The 18,358-nt window shown below is 58.4% G+C and overlaps 1 protein-coding gene across 4 annotated transcripts in view; it reads left to right on the forward strand.

Annotated features, from left to right (window-relative positions):
* The first annotated feature begins 275 nt into the window (after positions 1–275).
* The window catches only part of RAP1GAP2 (RAP1 GTPase activating protein 2), a 66,403-nt gene continuing 48,320 nt past the window's right edge, over positions 276–18,358 (forward strand). For 3 of the 4 annotated variants that reach the window (XM_082328533.1, XM_082328534.1, XM_082328535.1), the window contains exons 1-2: positions 276–450; positions 4,512–4,547. In XM_082328533.1, the coding sequence (XP_082184659.1) occupies positions 371–450; positions 4,512–4,547 (116 nt within the window). In that variant the 5' untranslated portion in view covers positions 276–370. Of the gene's footprint in view, positions 451–4,511; positions 4,548–12,041; positions 13,077–18,358 lie in introns of those variants that run through there. The other variant, XM_082328536.1, reaches the window with a different exon arrangement.

Below are 18,358 nucleotides of genomic sequence, written 5' to 3' on the forward strand. Positions count from 1 at the left end.
GCCCCAGTGGCCGGCCGGGCTGGGGGCAGCCCCACAGCACGATGCTTGTGAGCAACGCCGCGCCCGTGGCTCGGCCCTGATGCCCACGCTGCCCACGCAGCGCTGCCCGGGGCTCCTGCCATTAGGAGAAATACGATATTTGCCGGCATGAGGTTGTGAAAAGCCTGAGGCCACAAAAAAAAAAAAAAGGAAATGACTTTTTTTCTGGTGTTTGTATGTGTGCGCTTGTGCATGCGCTTGGGGCAGCTGACCGAGAGGCAGCGGGGTCCCCCCGGCACAGCGCCGTGCACGCCGGCAGGAAGCACCCGCTGTGGCCATCTTCCACGCGGCTGGCACACGGGGGCTGCTGGCCCCATCACCGCGTCCCCGCATGGCTGGAGCGCCCCGGCAGCACCGAGCCGCCACCATGTTCCACAGAAAGCGCAGCGTCTCCTTCGGCGGCTATGGCTGGTGGGTGCCTTTCCTTTCTATCTCCCCTTCACTACTGGGAGCACGGTGCCGCATGAGGAGCTTTTCTTCCCTCTGCGGCTTCAAAGGAGGAAGCGCCGCGGTGCTGCAGCGCGGTGCCCTCGCGGCAGAGCCCTTCCCGGCAGAGCCCTTCCCGCTGCCCCATGCCAACAGGAGCGCGTGGGAGTCGGGAAGGACCTTCTTTCGCCATGCCCCTAGGGAAGCCTGGCACTTCAGCAGGCGGGTGCCTCTGTGCCCCAGCAAAGCCCCTCGGGAGCCCTGTGGGTGCCAAGCAGCGAGGGGACCTCCCTGGGGGCTTGTGGTGGGCTCCCGTGGGCACGTCACCTGCAAGAGCGTCCTGTGGTTCTCCCCACTCCTTTCCCTCTGCCGAGGCCCTGCTGCCTGCTCCTCCTCTGCCTGGGCAGCAATGCTTACGGCCGCCTTTGGCACCTTGCAGCGCGTGCGGTGAGGTCCCACCTGGTCCATGGCGGGTTCCCGGCACCATTGGCACCTCCCCGAGTCGTCCCTGCTCTGTCTGTCCTCGGCAGAGCACCACGGCTGCTGCCTGCACCCGGGGTTCAGCGGGATGGTTTGCTTCTCCCGTCCCTTCCCTCCGAGATGTGTTGATCTATAGGGAAATAGCTTAAGAAAATGACACTGTTCTCCCTCTGCCCTTCCTCCAGTTTCCCTCTCTCTAAGGTATTTTATGCCCATTCTGTCTGTGCTGCGTGATTGTGATCAGGCCGTGGGAACCGATGGCCGAATCGGCAATTTTGTAATGATTTTGGCTGTTTGGCACTGGGGCAGAGGGTTGCTCTGCCTTCCCCTCACTGTGCCATGGTGGCTGGGGTTGGGCAGCTGGGAGCCCCGGGGGCTTGGGGAGGAACCTTGTGCCAGTGGGCTCGGAGCTGCTTGGAACCTGCTGGGGGAAATGCTGAGTAACCGAGAGGGCTGCGAAGGGCAGCGAACCCATCAAGGGTTTCGGCAAAGTCTCCTGGGAATAGAAGCGCACGCCTTACTGAAGCCAAGTGTTTTGTTTCAGCTGGATTTTTTTTTTTTTCTTTACATAAAAATGGGAAGGAAGCACTCCGATAAACTTCTGTACCAATAAGTTCTGTGAAATGTGGGCTTATTTTGTGGCAGAGAGAAATCGCCGCTCTTGGGCAGTGTCGCCCCGTAGCCACCGTTGGGAGCGGTGGCTCCAGGGCCCCAACCGCGCCGGGTGCATCCCGGGAGCTGCTGCCGTTGGCAGTTTCCCGCTGCGATGGAGCAGAGCCGTTACCCGCCTTTGCAGGGGCGTTCGGGGCCGTCTGGGCTTTGCTCATTTGTTTTCCTTCTGCACTTTGGCAGTTGCAGGGAAAAGACAGCCACAAGCCAGAGAGTCACGCAGGAAAATGTGGTCTGCTGGCTGTTAGGGGGCTGTGCTGCCATCGCAGTCTGGGCTGGGGGAAAGTGGGGTGTGGGCTTTCCTTTCAATATCAGCATCGGTGTCTGCACAGTCAGAAAGACAGACTAGGGGGTGTGGGGAGAGCCCTGTTCTCCGTGCTCCGTGGGGGGAACTCCCGAGTGGGGTTGGTGCGCAACTCCCTGGGGAAGACACCCCTTGCAGTCGCGCGTTGCCTGGAGAGTGTCGTGCGCAGCTGGGAAAGCGCTTCCCCGGGTGTTTACGGGAAAGGAAGGGACCTGCTGCAGCCCAGTACCTGCATCTGCATCTTCTCACGGCTGCCTGGGCCCGCGGCCGACACACCCTTCCTGTGGGTACCACGCGTGGGGTGACCGGGCACACCCAGCCACCGCTGTCTGCAGCGGCAATCGCTATTTCCAGCCCTCTGCTGGAGTGTGAATCGTTTTGTGTTTTTTTTCTTTTTTTTTTTTTTTTTCCCTCTCTGTTTACTGGCTGTATCTGCTGCCAGCGAGGTCATGGGAGAAGCGTGCTTGTCCTGGGGCGGCAGATGCGGTGCCATTGCTCGTGGATGTAGGGATGCGCATCGCGGGCGATGCAAAGCCGTGGCGTGTGCAGCCCTGGGAGCTGCCACCCCAGCCCCCTGCCTGCACCCCCTTCCCACCTCACCGGGGTCCCAGTGACCGATGTGGGTGCCAGCCTCTGCCCTCTCCTCCCGGGGTGTCGGCACCCAGCTGGTGTCGGTTGCTCCTTTCCCCCGGGCGCTGCTCTTGGCGGCAGTGGGGGAGGCACCCCCTTTGCTGGCGCTGCCGGGGCGCGGGGAGCCCCAGGGCCGTGCCGGGGCGTGCAGGGAGGAGGCTGGGCTGGGGCGTGGGGTGTTTCACTTCACCCCACCTCGGGAGGGGGTGCAGGGCAGGACCTGACGAAGCGGCTCTCATAACTTAGTCATACTGCAACTGCGGTTTCCCTAGCAGAGGGTTTTCTTTCTTGGGTGTTTCGGGTTTTTTTGTTGCCTTTTTTTTTTTTTTTTTTTTTCCCTTCAAGAAGTGAAATAACAGCAACTGATTTTTCTTCCTGTGGTTCTGGCTGAAGCCGCTCGGTGCAGCTCCTGGCTCCGGCACAGGTCCTGCGGGAGCTGCCCCAGCCACCCGCTGTCCCCATGGCTCATTTGCATCTGTCACCAAGTTTGGTAACAGCTATTTACGCCAGCACGCTTTAATGTTCCATGCGATTTAATGATCAACAAGGTCTGCGGACAGGCTTGTTAAGTATTAAGTGACAATCGTGGGTGCTCTGGGTCTATTTTTAGGAGCGGTAGCATGCCGGCTTTCCGGGAGCTGATGTTTGGGGAAAGGCCTGGGATGAAGCTCCCGTGGGCTCGGGGTTTTGTGAGCGCATCCTCGGTCTGAGCAAGAGAGGGACCCAGGGACGGGTGATGGTGCGCGTGGGCAGAGGACGGCGGGGTTGAGCTGGGGTGTGCAGGGTGGCTCTGCCCTCAGCCGCGGGGAGCGGGGACACCCCACGCGGGGTTCCTGCCGTGCCTGCCCCGGTGCCGGCTCGGCCTGCGGCACGGCGTGCCGGGGATCCAGCCCCGCTGCGTCACCCGCGGGCGCAGCTTCCTTGTGATAGAGAAGTTCAGCCTGGCAGTGGAGGGAGGTAAAGCTGTGAGTAGAAGGGAAACTGCATTTCTGCAGCCTTGCCGTGTCCTCCGTGACTGCACTGCAAAACAAGTGGGGGTTTGGCAGTTTTTTTTGGTGTTTGGTTTTTTTTTTTTTTTGAGATGTGGAATTAATTCCATGTGGCAGATAACAGCATTTGCAGTGACTGCCAAAAGACATCCTTTTGCATTTTGAGACATTACTATGATTTGCATTAATTACTATTACTGTGACTTTAAGCACAATGATTCTGTGGAGATAGGCACTTATTAATGGTGCCAAATAAATAAGCAAAGTGACTGGGGCTCCCAGCCCTGCGCGAGCCGGCCGGGGCTGGGAGCGACGGGGCTGCTCTGCGTTCAGGGCTCTTGGCGCGGGTGCTCGCAGCAGCTGCAGGCGGGCGTGGGGGTAAATAAAAGGGTAATTCAGCAGCTGCTGCCCGGGTGGGGATGGCACAGCCCTGCAGGGATGAGCCTGAGCCGAGGCAGCGACCAGCCAGGTAGGAAAATCCTGCGCTTGCTGTGTCCTTATTCCTTCCCCGTCGGACCGGGCTGCTCGTAATGCTGCAGGGTTGAGTCTGCAGGGTTTGGTGTGATCTTCCCGGTGCGTCAGGTCTCTCACGGGTCCTTTGTCTTTAAATAAATGTGTTTTGTGGGAGGTGTGGGACCAGTGATTTTGGAGATGGATAAACGTCCTCCTCTGCTGCCCAGTTCACCTCTGGTATTTCAGGTGGGGAGGCAACAGTTCTCCACTGGTCACTACCAGGAAACAAGTGGCGGCATTTTGTTTTACTTGCCGCCAGGCTTAAGTTTGGGTTAAATTTTGCTTGATTTTGTTTTCTGGTCAAGTCTTTCTGTGGCGATCATCATGTCAGCCAGACTGATGGCATCTCCGAAGGAGATGCTGGGGTTGGGTTTGCCAGCAGCCCCCGGTACCCGAGTTGGGAGGGGAGACAGCCCTCCCGTCTGCGCCCGCAGTAACACCCTCCTCTGCTTTCTCCCCAGGATCGACAAGACGATGCTCGCCAGCCTGAAGATCAAGTGAGTACCCGCGTTCTTCTCTCGCGTAAAGTGATTTCCCTGTGAGATGCGCGGTGCTGAGCGATGGCTGCGCGGTGCTGAGCGATGGCTTTGTGCGAGGAGGATGCTTTCGTGCTAGCTGGGCTGTCTTCCCAGTTCCAGCTCTGTGCAGTGGTAAACCGGCCGTATCCACCCTTTCCCGGAGATGTGTGTGCATATCACACCGCTTGTTCTCCTGTCAAGTCCAAGGTGATTCAGGCCCTGGCTGATTATAATAAATGCAGCAACACAACCGCTGCATGATCGGTGGGTTAAGGCAGACACGGTGCGATTCACGGGGCAACATCTCTGCCTTGGGAGGGATGGGGGCGGCAATTGGCAGGACAGGCTGCCACCGAGCTTCTGGCTGTAAATTCAGTGAAGTCTGGGGGTTTTTATTTTGTTTTTGAATCTTGCAGTCTGGAAAGGAGGTGGGTGTGGGGGGGATAAGGGGTGTCTGTGCTTATTACCCAGCTCCTGCTCCCGTGCCGCTGGGGGGGCTGTGGGTGTTGCTCTGGAGGGGCAAAGATGCTCTTGGGTGCGTGAGCCGGTGGTGTTGCTTGGTGGGTCCATCTTGGGTTTGCCATGGACTTGCTGAAAGCTGGTGATGTGGGCTGCGTGGCTTCTGGCGAAGTGGCTGCTGGGCCAGATCCTGCTCTGTAACGGAGTGAGGCGTGCGGGATCACCGCCCCGGCTGGAAAATGCCATCAGCTGGATGGGGAAGAGCGAGTGAGAAATGGCTGGGAATGGTGGTACTGATGCTCGCTGTTCTCCCAGCGCTCACGGCTGTCTGGGACCTGCCTCCCGTTCCCACCAGGCCTTGTCCTCCCGGCTGCGTGACCGGGGGGACCGATCCCTTCCCTCCTGCCGCGGCAGATCCTCCCCTCTCCCCGGTTTCTGGATAAGCTCCGCGAGTCAGGGGTTTTCCATTGCAAGTACACGTGCAGCTCCGATGCTATCAGCATAACCGTGTGCTAATATAGAAATATTCTGGCCAGGCCTCCCTTGAGCTCAGGGTAATGTGTATGGGTAACGGCTCATGCGGTTTCCCTCTATAATCATTACTTGTGCAAATTATTCATTAATGGAAAAGTATAGAGAAAGCCTTGGGGGAACCTGCTGCCTGAATGAGCCTGCAAATGCCCATTGTAAATAGCACAACAGAAATGCTGCTGCTAAGCTCATTGCTCAGGTTTTTGCTGAACTAATGAGGAGTTTAAATCACTGTTTACCGCTTTTGGGAGTGGAGGGAAATCTCAGTAGACTTTCCTTTTCCCGTGAAGCTGAGAAGGATTTAACTGCTCCTTGTATGCTGCCTTGTGCTGTGCCCTGATTTTGTGTTGGGGCCCGTGCAGCAATTCTGCTGCAGAAATACAGTTTAACCTCCTCTGCCTGCCATGCTGGGCAATTAGTGCCGCGCTCGGAGCGCTGTGCCGGTGCCGTGGGGCACGCTGCCGCGCTCCTGCATGGGCCGGGGTGGGGGCCTGGGGCCACGTTTCTCCCTCCCTCCCTCCTGCCCCAGTCGGAGGAGGGGGTTTGCTCAGGGCGTTCAATGAGCATCCACTGGAGTTGTTTTACCCCCGCTATTTGCAGCTAATGCTTTCCACAGCCCGATAATGCTTCTGGTTTGTGGACAGATTGCTTCATTAAATGGTTCTGTAATTGGGGCCCAGCCAGAGTCACATTAGATATTTGTAAAAGCTTTTAAAATAAAAACTTTTTTTTTTAATTTTTTTTTATTTGGTTTTCTAACGCCCTCTTATTATTGCTGCAGCCTTCTGGCCAAGATACCAGGCGTAGGCAATTTTCTTCACTGTGTAACTTGTTAACAAAAAGACAAGCTGCTTTCTGCAAGCCGAGGAGCGCTTCACGAAGCCTTGTGCATGCTGCAAACATCAATATTGACTTGCAGAAACCTGGCAGGGGAGAAGTAGCGCACGGTGGTGGATGTGGCCCCGAGCTTTCGGCTGCAGAAGGGGTCCCAGTGCGGCTGGGGGGCTGCGGGAGCCCCCGCTGGAGCCAGCCCCTTGCGCCTGGGCTGGGGGCCGTTCGCTGGGGCAGCATCAGCCCCTCCGTCCCGGGGAGCGTGGCAGAGGGGAGCAGCGAGCTCTGCGTCCCGGGGGGCTCTCGGGGGGCAAGAGCGAAGGCCCGATCCTGTGCAAAGCCGGTATTTGGTGAACCCGAGCGCTGCAGCGGGAGGGTGCGAGCACGAAGCTGGGCTGCGGGACGCTCCCCTGCCTGCTGCTCTTGTCGTTCGTCATAATAAACTCGCGCATGCAGGTGGCACCAGAGCATCAAAGTGGTTTTCCCTCTGTCTGTCTCTCCTTTTTTAATTTGGGTTTCATTAGTTCCTATGGTAACCATGAATATGTCTGAGGGACTTGGAACCGGAGAGAATGAGTAGACATTGCGGAGTGGGAGTGTCGGAGGAGAGGCGATGGATGGGGAGCCCTGGCATCGCGGTCAGGGGCTCGGCTGGCCCCCTTTGGTGACAGGCAGTGCGGGGAGGTACCGGGGCCGCATTCAGGCAGAGAAGGCGCTGCGGAGGACCGAGCATCCCCGGGCAGCTGCTGCTGAACGGCCCCGTTTGCTGCTCAGTGCCCGAAATGCCCAGGAAGCTCTGGTGAGTTTGGGTCTGGCTCTGCCTCTGGGAGCCTGAAAGCGTTGGCTCTCTAGTGGGGAGCTTGGGTGCCCGGTCCCACCGCTCCGGGTTTAAATGTGCAGCTGGCAACGCGCCATCCCTGGCTCTCAAAAATTGCTGTTCTGGGGCAGGAGAGAGCTGAGTTTCTGGCTGCTGCGGGGAGCTGTGGGCTGCTCTGGAGAGCTCGGGCATGCTCCCACCTCGCGTGGCTGGGGGCTGCTCCTGGGAAGCCTTGCAAAGCGCCCAAAGGCAGAGTATGGGGGATGGAGAGTCTGGGAGAGCGCTTGGAAATACTCTGCTCCCAGGTTTTAGGGGGTTTGTGTCCCCAGGGGTGGCAGCAGGAGCTGGTGCTGCGGGGCTCGGGTGCCGGGAGAGGGGCCGGGGCTGCCGACAGCCGCTGGGACCGGGGCCAGCCCCAGGGTGCTGCGAGACGGAGACCGAGGCGCTCGTGCAGCAAACGGGATTTGGCATGTGCAGACCCAGGATTTTGGCATGGACCAATTCCATCGTGATCCCTGTTTTTCTGCTAAGTTTTTTTTTTTATTCCTTACCCGCTTCATGGGAAAGCGCAGGGGGCAGCTGAACCCCCCAGGCTGGCAAAAGGGACGTCGTGTTCAGAAGCAGACCTCCAAACCGTGGCTTGGTGCTGGTGTTTACTTGTGTCACATCAAGTCTCTGCAGAAAGCTAGCAGCGTCTCCAGGATCGCGGGGTGCTCCTGCGGTGCCCTTAGTGCTCCTTGGGGCACGGCTTCGTGCAGAGCTTCTAAAACGTGGTGGAGGTTGAGGTCAGGTCGTGCTGCCGGGGATGGGAAGAGCTGAGCCAAACGGCAGCTAAACCCACTTCCCGAGCGGGGGGGTCACCCTGGAGGAAGAGTCAGCTTATCAAAGGATCTTTGCATATCAAAAATCAGCCCCAGCCAGATGAGCTTGCCTACTGAGTTTGTTTGCTTCTCACAACTGCCCCGCTCTGACCCCGGGCAGCGCAGCAAGCGCGGGGTCCCAAGGGGCCAGGCAGGGACCCCTGAGCCCCCTCTGCCTCGGAAAATCCTTGTACTGGGGACGCTGGAGGTGGGAAGGTGCAACGGGGATGAGCCCATGGGGACCTTCCTCTGATGGGGATGAACCCCTGGGGACCTTCCTCCTCCATCTGTCCGGACTTCTCGGGAATGAGCTGGTCAGCCAGCGCTTTGCCTGCTGCTGCCTCCTCAGCCCTCCGGTTATTCTCTCTTTGGTATCACCAGTGGGGTGTACTGCGAAACCACAGAGTATTTAAAAAAAAAAAAAAAAAAATCAATATAAAAAGTTCCTCCTTCAGGCAAAGAGTCACCTCTAGCTTTAGCCTTATAAAGCAAAAATAGCAATGAAATAATCATGTGTCTGTGGAACAGAGGAGCCTTGTACACCAATTACGGAGAGTCAGTGTGCGTACAGCTAAAATTCACGTGAAAGAGCATGCGATGCTCATCTGATGATGGGAGCGGTGGTGGAAGATAGAGGTGGGAAGAGATGAAAGATTTACTTGACCTTCGTAAAACGAGCTGCGTCCAGGCTTGAGGCTCTTTAATATTTGATGGGCCAGAGCTGAGTTAATGGGAAGATGTGGGAATGATTTAGCTTCTTGGCAGTAGCTGCGCTGACTATTGCAGTAATCTCGGAGGTTTGCGCTTAGGTCCTGTGAGGACAAGGTCTGGAGAGCAGATTGTGTCTAAGTAAATTCCTTTGACTTTATTACCACCTTTTAAAATGGATAATTGCATGCAAATGTATGTTTAGCGATTATACTTTAGCTGTAGTAACATACGCGTTACGCTGCAAAGAAAATGCTATCAAATCTACCGCAAAGCAGCCATCTGCAGCGAACGGGGGAGGCGGGCAGGCTTCCTATTTCATTTGGTTCGTAACCGGTTACCGGTGGGGCCGCCGAGCCCGCCGGGTGAAGCCTCCCGCAGCGCCTCGCTCCCAGCCGGCGTGCCGGCGGAGGCGGTTAGCTCAGCTCCGGTGCAGAAATGAAAGAGAAGAACTGAACGTATGGGGCCGGTGTGCGAAGGACACCCTGGGACTCGGAGCGAACTTTAAAATTGGTGCTGGGGCTGGAGGGGTGCAACGCGGTCCCAGCTGGTCCAGGCTCCCAGCCAAGTGCTGGGCAGTCTAAGTGGGTCTGTGCGCGGATGAGCATTAATTGGGCACCCAGCTGAGACGAAGGTTGTTTAATGTGCATTGCCCCGCCGGCCCGGACGCTCTTCTCACCCCAGAGTGATGCCTCTCCCTTTCTGATGTTGCTTTGTCAGTTATATTAATTTTTATTGATGTGCATGTGGCTCATATAATCAAAACAAATTCTTCTCAGCTTTTCCTGAGCTGTCTTTCTTGGTCCTGACTCTAATCTCACCCTGATTTTTTGTAAAGTTTTGCTGGAAACTTAAACCGTCTGTGATGGGTCACAAACTAGCAGTCCCCTCGCGGGTGTCGGGTGGGTTCCTGCAGGGTTTCCCCTGGGTTCATACGGCAGCGAGGGCGAGGAGGCAGAGTGCACCCTGAAATGGTCCAGTCCCTTCAAAATGATGGTGTAAACGCCATTTACCTCGTTTAACGTTTCCCGAGCCAAGCCGCTGCTCTGCCTCCTCTCCTGGGAGATTCCTGTTGCACTGTGGGTGCCAGGGCGGTGGCAGCTTGGAGGCACGTGGCCGGCCACAGCATCCCAAGCAAAACGAGTCCTTGTGTCGGTGGCAGGTCTCGTGCCCGTGTCCCTGCTGGCACAAAGCCCCTCGTGAGTGCCAGGGAGGCTGCAGGCAAGTGGCCGGGGACGGTGACAGGTCCCTGTTGCTGCCGCGGGCGCTGGCTGCCGCCGTCCCCGCTTGCCGTCTGCTGCCTCAGAGCCGCCTCCTGCGCCTTCGGGCCAGGCCGTGCCAATGCCGGGGGAATTGAGGGCTGCACAGATAAATGTCCGCGCTACCCTCACGCAGACCCGGGGTGACAGCTCTGCCTGGCGGGAGGCTGGCTGGTGGCTCCCGGTGCAAACAGCCGGCGGGTGGCTGGAGCTGCCCTGGGCTTTGGCTGTGCCGGATCCGGATTCGAGTCCTTCCCTGATTCAGTGATGTTTTGGTGTTTTGGGTTTTTTTGGGGAAGGAAAAAAAAGGAGGGGGGGTGTGTGCAAAAAAAGCTCCACTCTGACCAGGTTTGGGCATGTACCCAGAGCCAGGCGGTAGGATTCGATCCTCCTCTTCTGGGAGGAGGAGATGGGCACGTGTGAAAGCATTTCCAAGTCCTCCTTTATCTGTAGCGCAGATGCAAATGGGCTGGGAGAGGCAGCGGGTCGCTGCGGTGCAGGACCACCCTGGGGCCTCTCAGAGGCTCCATCCCAACCCGGCTGCAGCCCGCGGGTGCTCGGCCGGGGCTGTTGAGGCAGGGGCTCCTGCCTGTCCCCCCCCAGTTCCCACCGGTGCTTCCCTGGCTGAAGCCTCTTCCCAGGCGTGCCAGCAGTCGGCACACGAGCACTTGGCTTTTTGCTGCTACTTGTTCTTGCTGTGAGTGGATAAAAGCGAGGGGAGCGCAGGCATCGGGCGTTGGGGTCCTGCTGCTGCGTGGCCATGCCGGGGCGGCTCTCCTCCCCTTCGAGGGGGGTTTCTGTCTGTTGGCGACCAGGCTGCTGCAAGTCCCGTCACCCAGTTCACGCCGTCAGTCGCTCTGCAGTGGTTGCCCCTCTGGGCCCTGGTGTGAGCGGGGGGCTGCAGGGGATGGGGCAGCGCTCGGTGCCCTCGAGGGGAGCGGGGTCCGGGTGCTGGCTTTGCCTCTGCTCCTGCCTGGGGGGTCCTGCCCAGCGCTGCGCCCTGGGGACCCTCGCAGCGGTGAGCTGTGCTGCCGGTCCCCCCGTCCCGGCACGCTCCGCCTGTGCGTCCCCAGGCTGGAGATCTTCAGCACGAGGAAGCAGAGGTGGGAGTCAGTAATTTAAAAGGAGGAATGTAAAACTAGCGAACTGGGGTGAAAGCAGGGCAGCGTGTCTGGGGGCTGGAATGAATCATCAGCCAGCTCTCACTGCTTTATTTGCTTTTTATGCCAAGAAATTAGTGTCAGCTGTGTTTTTGTTGCCAGTTTAGGGTCTGGTGGCCCGTGGATGAGCAGGTCAGCGCTGTGCCATCGCCCAGCCAGGGCTGCGGCGGGTCCCGGTGCCAGGCAGCAGCACCCGGGGTGGGCAGGGTGGCCGCAGGGCTGCTCACTGAGCCCTGGATGGAGCTTGGCTGCGGTGCTGGCGCCTCGGTCACCGCAGAGCCGGGCTGAGCGGGTCCCGCCACCTTGGGAAGGGCCCATCCCAGCCCCGGCCACTTCTGTGAAATCTGGGCTTTGCCCTCACAGCAGCACTGGCTGCCGGGCTGAGATAAGGACGATCCTGTCCCGCATGGGCACTGCACCGAGGCTTGGTCCTGCCCTGCCCTGCAGCACCTACTCACGGCCCCAAAATGCCCTTTGCCGCTGCTGAGGCCCCGCTGCCGGAGCCGTGTGCTCGCTGGGGCCGGGAGTAGGTGCTGCTGCTGCTGCTGGGCAGCGCTGCCCATCTGCCCGCGGGCTTGGGATGGCCGGAGCCGGCGATGCTGGGGGTTACACCTGATGTCCTTAGTCAGGACAGAAATGGATTTGGGGGTTTCTTTTGTTTTAGTGGTGGTTTTATTGGTATTTCTCTTTTGTGACTAAAGAGAAACCCGAGCGGGGCGAGTGCCAGGGCAGGTGGTGTCTGCCTCTGCCCCTTGCCCTCTGGTGTGCGCGGGGGCGAAGGGAAGGGGGTTCCCCCCGCGGAGGGCTGATGCAGCACCAGGGTTTGGACATTGTGGCTGTGCCGGGGTGATTCGCCGGGGCGGGGGCAGTGGCTGGTGGAGCTCAAACAGCATGGCGTCCCATCGACGCCACGTTCGAGTGCAGAACCACCCCCAAAAATCATATCTATCTTCTAGAGGGGAAAAACAGTCTGGGAGATGGGAGCCTTAATGATACCCTGTTTTCTTTATGGACAGAAATGACTTTCAATGGGTACAAGAGCTGCTCTTTTTGCTGAGGCACTGTGTAATTTTAAGAAGAAAAATTAAGAAGGGTCTGAGGAGCTTTGGCAAGGTCTGGTCGGGCAGAGGCACAGCTCGGGAGAGGCCAGTGCCCCCCTTGTCCTCATCGACCCAGCAGTGAGGATGGGGCAGGGCCGCAGGAGCCACCCTGGGGCTGGGGGCACCGACCCTCCATGTTGCAAAGAGGGGAGCGTTTGGAGCTCCGGGGCTGCCACTACTCCTTGGTAGCCCACTGCGCCGGCCAGAACGGGCAGCGGTGGAGCACCAGCCCCGGGCAGCTGCTGGCATGTGGGCGCTGCTGGGAGAAGGACGAGCTGCAGGGGTCGGTCTTTGCTCATCGGCTCCCAGCAGTGCCGGGGTGGGTGCTGGACCGAAGGTCCCGCGTGAGCAGCATCGCACGACCAGTCACTGTGTGTTGTGTTGCAGAAGACCCTCGCACGGGTGGTACTGCTATGGTCAGGAGGTGACGAAGAAGGACATGCTGGAGATGGTGGCCAGAGGATGGGTGGTGGGGGAGCGGCAGGGAGAGGAGTGCAGCCTCCCAGTCAGCCCTGCCTCGGCCAGCCCCAGGGCTGCCGGGGGATTTACAAAATCTAGCCAGTCCCAACGTCTCCCCCCTATCTCCGGCAAGCAGGCGGGAGCGCTTCCCTCTTCGTGGAAGGGTGGTTATCGCCCCGGCTGCCCCTGGAGACACCCGGCCCCGTGCCAGCGCAGCATCCTTGCAGCACGTTTCAAAGCCTGCCTGGGACGGAGGAAGCTTTCCTAGGAGGAGAAGGGTGCTGTCAGCTCTGAGGACTTGCGGTGTTTCAGCCACTTAATCTGGTAAGCCTTATCTAAATAAAATTTCGGGGAAGGGGGGGCAGGTACTGGTACAGCTCCACTGATGCTCCCACCCTGGGAGACTTCCCTTGGTATTTGGCTAGGTGCTTTCCTTGCAGCGGCTTGCAGTAGATATTTGGGTTTATTTGGGGGTTTGTTACTGCAGAAACCCCAGCTGTAGAGCAGAGGCAGTGGGCTGGGATCCGGCGATGCAAACGCCGCTTCCCGGCGACATTGGAGGTGGCTCAGCGGCGTGTTGTGCTCGTGTGCTATCCAGTTCCATATGTTAAAATGTTGTTGTTGCTGTCAGAACAGCCTTCACATATTTAAAGCTAGATTATTCACAATTACATCTGCCCAGAGGACTTAGCAACCCCACGTGTGTCTATTTTTAGCTCTGTTTCAGAACTAATAAACTGTGCTGGTTTATATATCTTTCCTCCTGCCATATTTATAGCCTGTCAAAATAGGAGCTGTTTGCAGACAATCGAAAGGCGGCTGCTCGGAAGAATAACAGCCTTCTAAAAGCAAAATTGTTGTGACAAGGGGAGGGAGACTTAATGGCTGGAGTGATGGGAGACACCATCTGCCTGCGGGTGTGCGCTCCCCAATACCCGGGTGTGCGGGAGGATGGGGTTGTCCGGGGGGCTCACCCAGGGCAGGGTCCCTGGCTGCTGGCGAGTGCTGGAGGTTTGGAGGGGCTTTTGCCCTGCTTGGCATGCCCGCTGGCCTCCCCTCGGCGGTGGCCATGCGTCCGCTTGCTGCCGGGGTGGGGGTTTGGGGAGCGCGAGCAGCCCAGCTCTGCTGAGCTGAGCAGCCCAGAGCAGGGCAGGGAGCACCGGCGCGGGAGCCAGCGCCTGCACTGTGCCAAAGCCTGGGGTTTGTTCCTGATGATAATTTTGTTAATTACTGTACCGGTCCCGCCGGCTGTCGCTTTTCCTTCTAGTCAGCGGGGTCCTGGCCTCCCGACGGCGACCAGCGCCGGCAAGCCCCGTGGCGTGGCAGGGACAGGCGGCCGCTGGGGCTGTGCCTGGTGCCTGGGAGCTGCCTGGCAGCGCTCCTGTGCCGTGGGACGGGTCGGTGCCGGACAGCGCCGGCAGGGCCCATGGTCCCTGTCTGGAAACGGCCCTCCCCATCCCCGCTGTTTTATTTCCAGTGGGGTTCGTGATGCTGGTTTTGTGCTCGGTTAGCAAACGCCAGCATCAGCATTGGACCCGTACAATATGCAAGGACCTCTCATCTTCCAAAGCCTGTTGTAAAAACCTGGCTCGTCTCAGACTCTCACCCAGAAGAGACGTGTAGAGGCTTGACAGGTACTTGAATAGGTCAGAGCTACGTTATGAAGTCTCTGCGAAGACTCAAAGCTCACTCCTTTCAGACACCATCCTGTCTCATTCCTCTCAAATGTTACCGGTGTCACACCAGGGACTGCAACAGCTCCTTCCTCCTACAAGCAATTTGGTGTTAATCCTCTAAAATTTGGAATGCCGAGCTTGATGTTCTCTTCCCTGCGATGGCGCGGGTTACGTTGCTCGGTGACGTGGGGGTGGTAACCAGCCGTCCCGGCCGCACCGGCGGCTCGGAAGCGGGGCAGGGTTTCCATCAGGTCTTCGTTGGAGCTCCAAAAACCCAGTGCAGCTGTGTTAGCCGATAGATTCGCTCTTCACTTCTACGTTAGGCTGGAGGACAGGGAGGCGTGCTGACGGGCAGGAGAATGATGGTCAGAAGTACAGGATCAGACTGGGGGTCTGTGCCCGCTCCCTGAGAGTGCCAGGGCTCAGGGAAAGACTGAGAAACGGGACATGTAAGTCGTGTCCTTTCATCTGAGTCGCCAGTCCCCTCGCGGGCCCTCCGCAGCCCACGCTGGTGGGAGAGGAGAGTTTTCCTTTCAACTGTGTGTGTGCTGTTGCTCATGACCGCTGCTGCGGCTGGATGCGGTCACAGCGGCTGCTGGCTGTTTGTACAAAAGATGCTGCCTTGCCCAGGGTGCTCCCGTGCTGCTGCAGGCACGTCTCCTCCGAGGGAGGAGAAGCCACCATCCAGAGACCCTACAGATGGGCAGCGTGTGCGTGGAGCCAGTATGGAGCAGGTACCCCTCTGCCCAGCCTCCCCCTCCTGCGGGTGTGGGTACCAGCTGCCAGCGAGAGCTCCTGCCCACGGGCATCGTACCCTCCGCTTCCCAAAGCCCCAGCACGCTTGATCCAGGTCTCTCGTTCCCGATCCTTGATGAGGTTGCACAGTGCGAGGTGATTTAATGAGGAAGATGGTGGGTTTCCAGCTAACAACTGCATAATTTTCTATCTTTTTGATCTGGAGCAAGAGGCAAGGAAAAAGCTGTAGAGCAATAGAAACCCATTTCTGAATGTGATTGACTTCAGCACATTCCCTATTGTACGGATGTGTCACTGAGATAATACCTGTGTTTTAGCTCTGCAAATTATATGTCTTTTAACGCTCTCACATCAAACAAAGTGTCTGAGGGAGACGGGTAATTGAGATGGCAGCATCTCCTGGGGGAGCTGCTGAGGGCTGGGGAGCTGCTGGTCTGGCTGCTGCCCTCCGCGGCCCCGGGACGCGTTCCTGCACGAACCGGTGACCACCCCTCGCAGCTCACCGTTGGTGAGCGCAGCAAAGCCGGGTGCTGATCCCCCCCCCGAGGTTTCTGGAGGTAGAAAGCGTTTCTCCCTACACAGCACCTGTCTGCGGTGCTGCCTGGGTGCTGGCGCTGCTCCCAGGGGCTATGGGAGCTCATCGCAGCACGGATTCATGCAGAGGCAGCTACGATCCCTCCCCATCACCAAAACACCCCAGCATCGAGGGAAGTCGAGGCCCTGAGGCAGCACGAGATTTTTCCAGGGCTCCTGTGGCCACCCACGGCAGTGCCAGCCTGGTCGTCCGTGCGGGCTGCCACCTCCCCATCACGCGTTTAGATTAACTCGCCCCTCCTGATGCTTTCCTTGGGCCGGGGGGCTGCCTCTGTGGCGGTGGGGGGCTCGGGAGAAGGAGCAACTGCGGTGCCGGTGCCGCTGCCCTGTCGAGGGGGATTAGCGAGGCCCAGGCGTGCGCTCCGCTTGGCTGGGGCTCCTCTTTTACATAATACGATTAGCGCTTCTCTGGAGCAACCCCTCCCGAGCCAGCTGAATATTCAGCATTGCCACGAGGACCTGCATTTGCAGCCACCAGCTCTTCTGCGCTCTCTGCCCAGGCAAGGCCTGGCTCCCAGCCCGTGCCGGCCACATCTGCAGCCCACCTGCGCCGGACCCCGTGCAGCACGGCCGTGCCCAGCAGTGCCAGGGGCTGCTCCGGTTCTTCAGGCACAAGTTAAGCAAAACCCTGCCCTGGTGTCAGTTTTAATTGCAGTGATCCCATGACTTACGTGCCTGGGTTTTAGGCTGTGCAGTGTTGGACTGGCAGCGCGGTGCTGCATCCGACCCCATCGGCGGATGCTTTGGGATGTTTAATCTGGCTTTCAGAGGGATGGGGCTGAAGCGGTGGCTTCCAGCAGCAGCTGGGCTCAGGGACATGGATCAGCATTGCCTGTTGCTGTAGGAGGAGCAGCGCTGGCCAGCCCTGCGCCTTTCCTTTCCCGGCGTTCCCCTGCTGAGGGCAGCCCTCCCCAGAACGCAGGGCTCCCGTGAGCAGTCCCTGGGAGCCTGACCCTTCTTCCCGAGCCCACCCCGTTCCCCCTCCTCTGCCTGGGGTCCCCTCCCTGCTCCCGCATCCCTTGCAGCATCTCGGGAAGGAGCATCGCTTGGTTGAGGTTAAACTTTGGGCCTAATCCTGAGCTTCCCGGCTGGATGCTGATGGCGGTTGATTGGAATAACGGCTTCAGGGGTGGTCTTTGTTCTGCATGGGGAGCTGGGGAAGGACTGGGGGCTAAGGAGGGTGCTGGTGGTGCTGGAAGCGTCGGGCCTCTGGCTGATGTTAGTTTGCTGTGCATCCTGAATCTGGCTTTATTAGTGATGCTAATGATAAATGATGGCATTTAGTTTACTGATTTGCTAGTAGAATTCGAAGGATCTGCTCATGCTGTAAAGACTTATTTCCTCTGCTGATTTGATCTAATTGAATGCTGAAATCTTGGAACTCGACTCTTCAGAAAGCCTGCGTTCACAGGAAAAATACCCCAAATTATCAGGAATACAGTTTCCATATAATTCTGCTGCTGTCATAGGCATGACTGCCTTGTACTGTGTTTAACCATCAGAGATGATACAGCTGCTCAAGGGAGCAAACCGGGCAGGGGCTGATGCTGCGCCCGAGCCCCGGGGCTCCCTGCGCACCCACGGCAGCAGCGTGACGCCTGCCTGCCTTCTCCTCCCTGCCCCTGATTCACTGCCCGGCCTTCAGCAACTCCCTGTGCTACCATTTTGCTGTCTGCAAAAAGGCTTTGGTTTATCGCTGTGCTTGCTGGCCCCGCAACGTGCCGAGGAGCCAGGGCCAGCGCTGCTCAGCGCTGCTTGGCTCGCCAGCGCTGAACGGTGGGCTCGGCACCAAAATGCGACTCTTGCTCTGACGTCCTGGGATGTGTGTGAGGGGAAGATGCTTTCTACAAGCTTCTTATCAAAACTGTGTCTCTCTGGAGGCTGCTGAAGGAGGAATGGTTCCAAAAATAAAATTATGAGAACCTATAGATAGACATATAGACGCATGTACATAGATATCTGTAGATATGTAGGCAGAAAGATATCTGTATATCTTCTTGAATAAAGCAGATCCAGCTCTCCAAGCCCCCTGGACTATCAGAGATGGTTTTATATCAAACACAGAGCAGAGAGCTGAGCATTCCCATCTGACCCCAGAGTGTTTGATCTGGAAAGCGTTGCTGCAGTAGCCCTGGACGAAGAGCTTTGCCCTCGTTTGCATGGCCTCGCTCAGCCTGCAAGGTTTTCTTTGCAAGTCGCGATTATGATTTTTGGTGATCTTCCTGGGCTGGATGAACCCTCACTGCCACGGGCCGCTGCGGCTCCTCCAGCGGCGATGCCAGCTGTGTGCGACTGATGAGCTCCTGGAAAGGCGAAACCTGCGCCTTGGGTGATGCTTCATCCTCAGCAGGGCTAATGACACGGGGGGGACTGGGGGGGGCATTTCTTGCTAGGCTTTGCCACCCCGGTCACCAGGAGCGGGGACTGGTGCATCCCTGCCCTCGGCGGGAGCCGGAGTGCCGAGGGCTAAGGTTTGGGTTGGCTGGTCAGCTTTCCCCGCGCGTGGCCGGCGGGCGCGCGGTGCGTGCCTCCTGGTGCCCGTCCCGTGGTCCAGCCCTGCCCGCTCGCTGCGGGGAGTGG

The sequence above is a fragment of the Platalea leucorodia genome, assembly GCF_965183815.1.
Source record: "Platalea leucorodia genome assembly, chromosome: 16".
Classification (NCBI taxonomy): domain Eukaryota; kingdom Metazoa; phylum Chordata; class Aves; order Pelecaniformes; family Threskiornithidae; genus Platalea; species Platalea leucorodia.